The following is a 12,095-nucleotide window of genomic DNA, read 5'->3' on the forward strand; positions in this document are numbered from 1 at the left end:
ATTGAATGCCAGATATTAGTAGTACTTTTAAATGCTAAACTTTGTAATATCCTACTAGAACAAGGGTCTCAAATATGTGGGGCCACACGTGGCCCCTAAGCAATTTTGCACTGGAGTTACACTGTAAATAGTTGAGGTTTGGAGCCTTCATGCTGTATATAGGAAAACTATGGGGACATCATATTGTAAATGGGGTACTTTCGTTATTATGCCGTATATAGAGAGCTGTGGGGGTCATCATTCTGTATAGACAGCTGTGGGGACATGATGTGCATAGGGCATCTATGGGGACATCATACTGTATATAGAGGATTGTGAGGGGGCGTTATGCTGTATATTGGGAGCTGTGGAGATAACCTTAGTGAAAATATACTGTATGAAGGAGCTGTGTGGATATTACACTGTGTATAGAAGGGCTGTGTTGCCATCGTTCTCTATATAGAGCGGTGCAGCCATCATAATGTATATAGTGCACTGTGGGTGTCCATCATACTGTATGCAGAGAGCTGTGAGGATCATCATACTGTATATTGGGAGCTGTGGGGGCATAATGTGTATAGGGGGATCTCTGGTGCTGTCATTCTATATATGGATCTATGGGGATATAGTATATTGTATATAGGGTGCAGTGGGGACATTGTACTGTATATAGGGCACTGTGGGGACAATATACTGTGAATAGGGGATCTCTGAGGCCATCATACTATTTTTAGGCTGCAGTGGGTACATTCTGTGTATAGGGGACTGTGGTGACATTATATCGTGATTTGGGAATCTCTGGGTTCATCCTACTATATTTAGGGAGCCGTGGGGTGGGGCATTACACTGTATATAGCGTGTTGTGGGGACATACTGTGTATTTTGCTTGTGGGGGGGACATAGGGTGCTATGGGGACAGTATACTGTGTATATAGGGGACTGGGGACCTTATACTATGTATATGGGATCTCTGGGGCCATGATACTGCTGTGTATAAGAGACTTTGTGGTCATGATAGTGCTGTTTATAGGGGACTGTGGAGGCCATGATACTGCTTTCTATAAGGGACAATGAAGGCAATAATGCTGTATGTAGAGAAGCTGTGGAGCCATGATTCTGTATGTCGGGGGGCAGTGAGGCCATTATGCGGTTTGTAGGACAGCTGTGGGTCCATCATTGTGTATGTGTGGGGTCATTATTCTGTATGTAAGGGATCTGTGTTGGGCCTCATTCTGTATGTAACTGGTCTGTGGGGGCCATCATTCTCTATGTAGAAAAGTTTATGGACAATCATAAGCTATGTAAGAAACCTGTGGGGGCCATCATACTGTATATAGGGAGATATGGGGACATTATACTGTATATAGATGAACTTTGGGGCCATGATACTTATAAGGGATTTTGTGGCAGTGATACTGCTGTAAATAGGGGAATGTGGGGGCCCTGATATTTTATATAAGGGTCTGTGGGGTCATCATTCTGTATGTAGAGCAGCTGTGGGGCCATGATTCTGTATATAGAGAGGCTGTGGGGCCATGATTCTGTATGTAGGGGCTGTAAGGTCATCACACTGTATGTAGAGGGGGGACAGTAAGGCCATCACACTGTGTGTATACGTCAGCTGTGGAGTCATCATTCTGTATGTATGGGTTCTGTGGCCATAATTCTGTATGTAAAGGAGGCTGTGGGGCCATCATTCTTTATGTAGGAGATCTTATGGGCCGTTATACTGTATGTAAGGAACCTGTGGAGCCGTGATGGTGATACTGCATATAGGGAGATATGGGGACATTATACCGTGTAGGGTATCTCTGGGCCATCATACTATATATAGGGACCTGTGGGAGCATGCTGTATGTAGGGAGCTGTGGGGGCACTATACTGTAAATAAAGGACTATGGGGCTATTGTGTATATGGGAATCTGGGGGCCATGATACTGCTGTATACTGGGGATGGGGGCCATGATACTGTATTTAGGGGGGACAATGAGGCAATCAAACTGTGTAGGGTACTGTGGTGGCCATCATACTGAATGAAAGGGGCCTGTAATAGCCATCAAACTGCATGTAAGGGCACTATGTGGTCCCAGTACACTAGGCATCGGAATGCGACACTGTTTAGTTTTTGAAAGAAAATAAAGTTTTGGTACGGTGTTAGGCTGCTTTCACACATCAGTTTTTTACCATCAGGCACAATCCGGCGAATTTTGAGAAAAACAGAACAGGCGCAAATTGTGAAAAACTGGTGCTATGAGCTACGGATCCGTTTTTTTGCTAGATAGTTTTATTTTTATTATTATTTAACCCCTTCACCCCCGGAGCTTTTTTCGTTTTTCGCTCCCCTTATTTCCAGAGCCATAACTTTATTTTTCCGTCAATATGGCCATGTGAGGGCTTATTTTTTGCGGGACGAGTTGTACTTTTGAACGACACCATTGGTTTTACCATGTCGTGTAACAGAAAACTGGAAAAAAAATTCCAAGTGCGATGAAATTGCAAAAAAAGTGCAATCCCACACTTGTTTTTTGTTTGGCTTTTTTGCTAGGTTCACTAAATGCTAAAACTGACCTGCCATTATGATTCTCCAGGTCATTACGAGTTCACAGACACCAAACAGGTCTAGGTTCTCTTTTATCTAAGTGGTAAAAAAAAAATTCCAAAGTTTGCTTAAAAAACAAAACAAAAAACAAACAAATTGCGCAATTTTCCGATAACGGTAGCGTCTCCAATTTTCGTGATCTGGGGTCAGATGAGGGCTTATTTTTTGCGTGCCGAGCTAACGTTTTTAATGATACCATTTTGGTGCAGATGCGTTCTTTTGATCGCCCGTTATTGCATTTTAATGCAATGTTGGGGTGAGCAAAAAAACGTAATTTGGGCGTTTTGATTCTTTTTTTTCGCTACGCCATTTAGCGATCAGGTTAATCCTTTGTTTTTATTGATTGGGCGGTTCTGAACGCAGCGATACCAAATACGTGTAGATTTGATTTTTTTTTTGTTTTGATTGGGGCGAAAGGGGGGTGATTTGAACTTTTATATATAATTTTTTTTATTTTTTTTTTATATTTTTAAACACTTAAAAAAAAAAAAAAAAAAAAAAAATTTTTGGCATGCTTCAATAGCCTCCATGGGAGGCTAGAAGCATGCACAACTCGATCACCTCTGCTACATAGAGGTGAAGCACAGATCACCTCTATGTAGCAGAAATGCCGGGTTGCTTTGAACGCAGGGTGGCGCTCAAAGCAATCGGCCATCAACAACCATAGAGGTCTCAAGGAGACCTCAGGTTGTTATGGCAATTCACCGCTAACCCCCGAACATGTGACGGGGGTCAGCGGTGCCAGTACTCCCGGCCTGGAGCGCTAGTTAAATGCCACTGTCAGCGCTTGACAGCGGCATTTAACTAGTTCATGGGCGCGGGCGGATCGCGATTCCGCTCGCGCTCATTGCGCGCACATGTCAGCTGTACAAAACAGCTGACATGTCGCGGCTTTGAGGTGGGCTCAGCGCCGGAGCCCACCTCAAAGCGGGGGTTCTGCCAGCTGACGTACTATTCAGCTGGCAGAAAGGGGTTAAACCCGGGGAAAGAGTTTGGGCTTCCTGTTCCAGAGAGCGTGAAGAATGAAACATGAGGCCATCCGGTGCTAATACAAGTCTATGCGAGAAAAAAAAACGGACCCGGCTGCAACTTTCACCGGATCTGTTTGTTTTTTGTTTTTTTCAAAATTCGCCGGATTGTGCCTGACGGCAAAATACTGATGTGTGAAAGTTAGCCAGTTGAAAAAAAGATTGAATTCAGTGGGAAAAACAAGATGATAATCTTGTAGTTATGATACCTTTTTAATGGCTAACAAAAATAAAAGAAATGTTACAAAGCAAGCTTTCCAAACTTCTTGGGTCTGGTCATCAGGCATGTCATATCAAAGTATCTGAAAACCCACAAATATGTACAAAAGAGCAGAGGCATGGTATAATAAATGAACATTTAAATAAACAAGCAAACTGAGCTTAGAGAGTGAACCCCTAATTAGATTAGTGATGTGAATGTTTTATTAGCAGAGACCTAGTGCCCTCCTGTCTCTGGAGCAGATTCTTCAGATATTGTAGTGAGTCATAAATCCCGTGACAGTGTGTGGAGGATATCAGACTAATAAGCTTGCATTCCTCAACTCTTCGATGTTTTTGTGACTTGAAGTTGCCTTTTTAATGACAACTATCATATTTATGTTGTTTCCTGGACCGCAGAAATGTTTGGCCATAGGTAAATGTTTTTTTATTTGTCTGTAATCGTGTGGTGATGAGATCTCATCCTGCTCTTGCTGTCCTGTTTCTCCAACATGGGAACCCACAATAGGACATACAGTGCACAGAATTAGAGAACCTGTCAGCAGGATTTTGCAAAGTAAACTACAGGCATTGTCATGTTGCTGCTGTTACGCTGATTAAAATGATACCTGAGGTGAAGAAATCCATCTTGTGATTCTTGTATAATCAGTGTTAGAAATGTTCAGTTAATCAGTTAATGAGATGTTCGTGCTCTGGGGCGGGACTGTAGGCAGAGTCTTATCTTGATACTCTAGGCCAAAGAAACGGAGACCTGCCCTGTGCTGCCCCAAAGCACAAACCTGTTAGGCTACTTTCACACTAGTCCGTCGGTACGGGCCGTCGGCCCGACGGACAGTGTGTCAATAATCGCAACGGGAGCTGTGGATGCAGTCTTACGACGCTTCCGCTGCCCCATTGTAATATCCGGGGAGGAGGGGGCAGAGTTTCGGCCACGCATGTGCGGTCGAAAATGGCGAACACGACGCACAAAAAAAGTTACATGTAACGTTCTTTTGTGCCGACGGTCCGCAAAAACACGACGCAACCGTCGCACGACGGTTGCGACGTGTGGCACTCCGTCGCAATGCGTCGCTATGTATAAGTCTATGGAGAAAAAAACGCATCCTGCGGGCAACTTTGCAGGATGCGTTTTTTCTACATAACGACGCATTGCGACGTGCGTCGAACGACGCAAGTGTGAAAGTAGCCTTACTCATCATAGAGAGAGACAGAGACAGTGTCTTTGTGCTTCAGGTTGGACCTGTGGGCAGGTCTTTCCTATCTAAATTTTTTTGATGTGGCCTCAGACCCCCATTTTAGTTTGAGACCCCCTGTACTAGAGAAGTCCCCAACTCCCTTACTTTACAGCAACCTAAAATTGATATTTTTCTGCAGACTCTGTAAATATTGAGAATTCTGCTAACGATCCTTATTTATTGTTATTGAGTAATAAGAGGGTGATTCTGTTATGCTTAGTGTTTTAATGAAACTGCATGAGGGGATGATAAGGGTAGGAATCGGTGTTATTGGTCATGGTTCCTATCCCATTCACCATAATTCGGTGAAATAATCTTTGCGATAAGGTTAAACATTTCAAATTTAATTTCAATGGCTTTTCATATTTAGATCTCCTTTTGACAACATAATTGTCTCTTTATTTTTTATTCTTCCTTATCTGGCTGGCATGGAGCAAGAAGACTCAAATATGTGGCCAAAATGTATTGTACAAAATCCTTATCGATTAGAGTAGCATCTACGACAGTGTTCCCCAACTCCGGTCCTCAAGAGCCACCAACAGGTCATGTTTTCAGGATTTCCTTAGTATTGCACAGGTGATGGAATTATTGCCTGTGAAGATGATTCAATTATCACCTGGGCAATACTAAGGAAATGCTGAAAACATGACCTGTTGGTGGCTTTTGAGGACCGGAGTTGGGGAACACTGATCTACGAGCAAGACTTTCTGGGCATCATATGGTTGTATAAACAACTAGATAACCCAGTGTGCACTAGGATGTCCACTTAAGAGATTGACTCATGAACTTGATATCAGTCTCCGTAATAATAATCTCATGACTACTGCCAGCTGTATGGCATAGACTTGAGTGATTTTTTTCTGTGACTTGGATTAAAAAAGCAAATATGTTTGGTTCCTTTATGTAGACAGTCTGGAAACATTGACATGTGAACAGCTACAATCATTATAATGGTGTTCAAACAAAAACGGAGTAGCCACAAACCCAATAAATTAAAAAACATTTATTGAAACAATACATTAAACATAAATACCATCAGTGTACACTATCACTATACAGATATGTGAAAATAAGGAGGAAAATGGTGGAGGGCAAAGGGTAGATCAAGCAAATGAAGCAACACACAATGTGCTGTATACCTATATAGTTAAGCTCAAAATATCATATGTTCTGAAGGGTACAATAGCCATAGATGTAGAGTGGAAAAGGGAAAATAGGTCATGTATAGTATTGCTTACCTGTGATAAGGAAGGATCAACACAAGCCCGCCAGCACGGCACAGATGCGCATTTCGCGTCCCGGCGGGCTTGTGTTGATCCTGATTTGATAATGTGTTGCTGGTTCAGCACAGATGTCCTCCTTTGTGATACAGTACCAACCTTGTTATGTTCTTGGGGAAACCTGTTAGTATAATGTTCATACAAGGTAGGAAATCAGGGCTGAACATGTAATACCTACTTATTGGTCAATAAATAATTTCCCTAACACCCTGTTATGAAAAATAAATAAAAATTTGACAGTCCCTTTAATAATTAAAGTATCCAGCTCCTGTCCCATCACGGGCACAGGAAAAGGTACAGTTGTGCTCAAAAGTTTACATACCCGACAGAATTTTGTCTTTCTTGGCCTCTTTTCAGAGAATATGAATGGTAACACCAAAACTTTTTCTCCACTCATGGCTAGTGGTTGGGTGAAGCCATTTGTCAAACTACTGCGTGTTCTCTTTTTAAATCATAATGACAACCCAAAACATCCAAATGACCCTGATCAAAAGTTCATACCCTGGTGATTTTGGCCTGATAACATGCACAGAAGTTGACACAAATGGGTTTGAATGGCTACTAATGGTAACATCCTCATTTGTGACCTGTTTGCTTGTAATCAGTGTGTGTGCATAAAAGCTGAGTGAGCTGAGTTTCTGGGATTCCGACAGATCCTTGCATCTTTCATCCAGCCACTGGCATTTCTAGAGCGTGAATCATGGGGAAAGCAAAATAATTGTCAACGGATCCACGAAAAAAGGTAGTTGATCTGTATAAAACAGGAAAGGGATACAAAAAGATATCCTAGGAATTCATAATGCCAATCAGCAGCGATCCACCTATGATTAACAAATGGAAAATCGGTGGCTCTGTAAAAACAAAACAGGTAGACTAACAATTTTTCGGGATGCAAAGAAAAACCCACAAATAACATAATCTGAAATACTGGACTCTGAAAACTAGCGGTGTGACGGTTTCAAGCTGCACAATAAGGAGGCACTTGAAGAAATGTGGGCTGCATGGTCGAGTCACTAGATGAAAGCCATTACTGCACAAATGCCACAAAGTATCTTGCCTGGAATACGCAAAACGGCACAGAGACAAAACTCAAAACTTTTGGAACAAGGTAATTTGTAGTGATGAGACCAAAATTGAACTTTTGGCCACAACTATAAACGTTACATTTGGAGAGAGGTAAACAAGGTCTATGATGAAAGGAACACCATTCCTACTGTAAAACATGGAGGTGGCTCGCTGATGTTTTGGGGATATGTGAGCTACAAAGGCACAAGAAACTTGGTCAAAGTTGAAAGAAAGATGAATGCAGCACGTTATCAGCAAATACTGGAGGCACATTTGCACTCCTCAGCCCGGAAGCTGCGCCTGGGACGTACTTGGAAGCTCCAACATGACAACGATCCAAAGCACAAGCCCAAGTTGACCTGTCATTGGCTACAGCACAACAAAGTGAAGATTTTGTAGTGGCCATCTCAGTCTCCTGACCTCAATATCATTGAGCCACTCTGGGGAGATCTCAAGCGTGCAGTTCATTTTAGACAGCCCAGGAATTTAAAGGAGCTGGAGGCTTATTGCCACAAAGAGTGGGGAGTTTTACCATCTGAGAAAATAAAGAACCTCATCCACAACTATCAAAAAAGACTTCAAGCTGTCATTGATGTTAGAGGGGGCAATGCACGGTATTAAGAAATAGGCTATGTAAACTTTTGATCAGGGTCATTTGGATGTTTTGGGTTGTCATTATGATTTTAAAAGAGAAAACATAGTAGTATGACAATAAATAGCTTCGCCCAACCACTAACCATGAGTGGAGAAAAATATTTGGTGTTATCATTCATATTCTCTGAAAAAATGTCAAGAAAGCAAAAATTCTGCCGGGGTATGTAAACTTTTGAGCACAACTGTATCCAATGCACTCTCAAGAAGGTAGGTTGCAAAAGTTTTATTCAGTACTGTACACACATGGATATGGTGAATGTGAGATGGAAAAGTGGAAAAAAAATAAATGGACCTCCGCAATGGCGTGAAAAGCGCCTGCCATACCTCCAGGTACACACGTTGGATCCAGACTCCACCACATCAAGATTAACACATTCTCTGGATACTGTCCTACTTTTCCGATTCAGTGACCGCTTACAAAGACCCGAGACGGGTTGAAATGCCTTATTTTTTACGCTTTTCGGTCTCCAAAGCTCAAATTCACCATGTCCCTGTGTGTGTACACTATTGAATAAAAGTTCTGCAACCAACCTTCTTGAGTGCAGTGGATACCTCTTCCTGGACCTTTGGGTTAAGAGCCTACTCCCCCCAGCACATCTTCACATTGAGTGCAGACCAATTTTTTCATTGGACTCAATCATGGGAACAAGCAGCTGCTCTTTCTCCACGTGAATTATATTGCAGCTCCTGGCTGATTTGTAGAAGCACAAGTTCACCAGAAAAGTGCACTAGTACGAGCAGTACTGATGTACTGGACTTTACAACAAAGATTCCACCATACAAAGTGGTAAAATCAGCGCTGAGGACCTCTGCATACTGAGGCAGGGGAGGCTCAATAATGGGATATTCTTGAACTTCTTTTTAATGGGGTTGTTAGGTTTGGTCAAACATTTTTTTTTAATATAAGGAAGCCCTGAAAATAAGCTGATAACACAATCTCCCACTGAAAACAAGCAATCGGCTATAAACTGAAGAATCCACCACCAGCGAGTGTTCAGTTCCTCTGCATTGCCACATGAGTGGAAGTGAAGAATTAGCTGGTGCCCGCTGAAATCAGTGGGCTGTTTATCGGAGCATCCCGCTGCAACTCAAACATGGAGGTATCAAATGAAGACTGCACGGAAATGTCAACTCGGTGAATAACTGCAAACTTTGTAAGTTAAAAGGGTATTCTCTTTGAAAAATGTTTCGCTATTGTTCCAACAATTGGTTGGGGCTCCAGTATCAGGAACCCTCAAAATCTCAAGGGATAGAGATGATTTCTGCATTTCTTATAGTGGTGCTTCTTGCAATTTGCTGTGCAGGCAACTGCAACAGAGCTCCATCCAAGTAATAGAGGCGGTGTTACGGTTCCTTGCACAGGAAGGGCAATTGTGTTCTTGTGTAAGGAAAACCAGTTGATAGAACCACAGTGCTTAACTAGCACTGTGGCCGATTTGTTCTAAAGTCATTCCACAGTGTCTTATAGTATCGTCCTTTTTACTTGAACGCTGGCGGATTTTTTCCTATCAAATCTTGAAGTAATACTGGGTAAGTTTTGTTTTTATGCTTTAATGAATGAATTATAATTGCCTTTATAATACAGTCAGCGATTTATTTACTTTTTTTACAATATCTGCAAAAATGTTGCAGTTTTACAGCAGGAAAAAACCACACCGCAGCTGCAACGTGAACATATGTTATACTGGGGGTGTTACATTTCTTCAGCCTGTCGGCAAATTGACATTTCAACTTTTAGAGGTAGATAGAATGCAGGTGGGCTGTGGGTCTGGTTTTACCTGATTTTGCTGCTGTGTTGAGCACCTTGGTTATTATGGCTGTGAATGAAGGAGCAGAACCAAGGATCCGAAGTGAGTAGCTTTGTTATCAATTTGGCAGGACCCTCTGGGTTAACTAAACTCATGCCGATTCTATAAACTTTGAAGTGTGTTTTTGTATCTCCAAAAATCCAGCATAAAGGACTTTTTTTTTAAATTATACAGTACATAACTATCCTAAGAGAAATCTGGAATAGTTGCCCGTAACAGATTGTTAGAGGCTTTAAAAAAGTGACCCACGTTAATAAAAAAATGCATAATTTGCTTCAAAACTCGATATTTATTAAATGTCCTACCTTAATTATAAATGTGGCACAAATTGCACCAGCATGTTTAGTTCACTCCCAATGTTGGTAAAGAGCAGGAGACCAACATGTAAAATGTTAATGGTGAATTTTGTAAAACTTGTGACTTATGGATTCAGAAAAATCAAAGGCTGAAACCTACGGTATTTATTCCTTACCGTTTTTAAGACCACAATTGCCTACCTAGAATAGTCACATTTTTTGTGACTTTCTATGTAGAAATGCACTTAATATGTTGTACTTCACTCCACAAGTTTAACCAGGCCTCATTTTCTCATTATTTGGATGTTTTGCAATAGGTTCTAAAAAGTGTATTAAATGGCGCAAGTCATTGGTAAATTGTGCCCATATTCACGCCTTTGAAAATGTGCAGATTTGCAAATGCAAAGAGAATTGTCCGTCAGTAAAATTATGATAATCGTGTTTATGTCTGGTATACAGATATTTTCAGAATTAAGGGGAATCTGTCATCAGGTTTTTGCTATATAATCTAATGAGAGAGAGGCTGAAACACAGTTCAGTTGTCACTTGTCAAAGTACTGTTTACTAACTGAAGGATTTATCACTGAAACATTAACTTCTAAGCACCTCACTGTCTATGGACTTTGTACACAGAGAGCCTGGTGGGGGCAGGGCTTCATGCTAAATCTAGAAGCTCTGATTGAGAACCCCTGCACCCAGTAATCTAAATGATACATGGCTGGATTTGGCTTCTCTTTGCCTACATCAGACTGCTCTCAAATGAGGCAGCAAAAACCTGCTGACAGATTCCCTTTAAAAGACGTGACTCAAATTGGAGCACATGTAATTTTGACATTACTATGTAATATGTTCCTTTTATGTGTCACTTTTGCAGAAGCTGCCTAAAAGATGCCATGTGCACATAGCCTAAAGGTGTTTTCTAGGATTTTAGTCGGTCTAAATGGGGGGTCATTGATCTCTGCAACCATACAGACCAGCAGAATTGAGATCAGACTCCCCTTCATTGTTTCTATAGACCCAGTATCTTGTCCATGCTGATGCATGTGCCTTGTACGGCAGTTTAGTGCCATGAGCCCTGCAGCCCTTTTATTCTGATCAGCAGGCAATCGGATCCCAAAACCATCAAGCATCGATAGGCTATGAGTGTTTAAGTGCCATACAGCCGCTTCTAGGTTAAACTAGTAGCATTCCGTAGAATCTAATATACACCAAGTGTAAGAAAAGTACATTTTTTGTTATCTCAGTATGTGTGTTGGTGACTAATTTTTTGTTTGTTCTTTTTAAGTTGAAGAAATAAAGAAAGTGCAACCTGTGAGGAATTTTCAACCAGGTATACAAAAAAATATTAATCCTTACACAAAAAAAAGCAGCTTCTTAAAAATGCATCTTCAGACTTGCCGATGATGATTTTAATTCTACATGATAATTACTAACAAGCCATATCAAGTGATAGTGCTGCTTAGGATCTTGCTGTCCAGGCAAGATTTTCTATGTAGTATAAAAGGGAACCTATCAGTTGATTCATGCTATATCCGTACCACGGGCTCTATGTGTCAGAGAATCTGTTGTTGCAGCCATTTGTGTTGTAGTTTGAATGTTGCTGCATGTTGGAGAATATATACTTTGAAACGACTGCCTAGGACCATGCGTATTGGAAGACATATATTAAAATCTATGGAGAAGGGTGAAAAAGAAAAACCTCACCGTACTGAGTTGTATGGCTGCTCTCATTAGGTATGCGTGGAACCAGTAAGGGTACCGTCACATTAAGCGACGCTGCAGCGATAGCGACAACGATGTCGATCGCTGCAGCGTCGCTGTTTGATCGCTGGAGAGCTGTCACACAGACCGCTCTCCAGCGACCAACGATGCCGAGGTCCCCGGGTAACCAGGGTAAACATCGGGTTGCTAAGCGCAGGGCCGCGCTTAGTA

The 12,095-nt window shown here is 41.6% G+C and overlaps 1 protein-coding gene across 7 annotated transcripts in view; it reads left to right on the forward strand.

The window, feature by feature from the left end:
* LOC143782312 (uncharacterized) overlaps nucleotides 1–12,095 on the forward strand; it is a 261,375-nt gene that overhangs the window by 11,707 nt on the left and 237,573 nt on the right. For all 7 annotated transcript variants that reach the window (XM_077269634.1, XM_077269639.1, XM_077269636.1 and 4 more), the window contains one exon: nucleotides 11,449–11,493. In XM_077269634.1, the coding sequence (XP_077125749.1) occupies nucleotides 11,449–11,493 (45 nt within the window). The remainder of the gene's footprint in view (nucleotides 1–11,448; nucleotides 11,494–12,095) is intronic.

This window comes from Ranitomeya variabilis, chromosome 6, assembly GCF_051348905.1.
Source record: "Ranitomeya variabilis isolate aRanVar5 chromosome 6, aRanVar5.hap1, whole genome shotgun sequence".
Lineage (NCBI taxonomy): Eukaryota > Metazoa > Chordata > Amphibia > Anura > Dendrobatidae > Ranitomeya > Ranitomeya variabilis.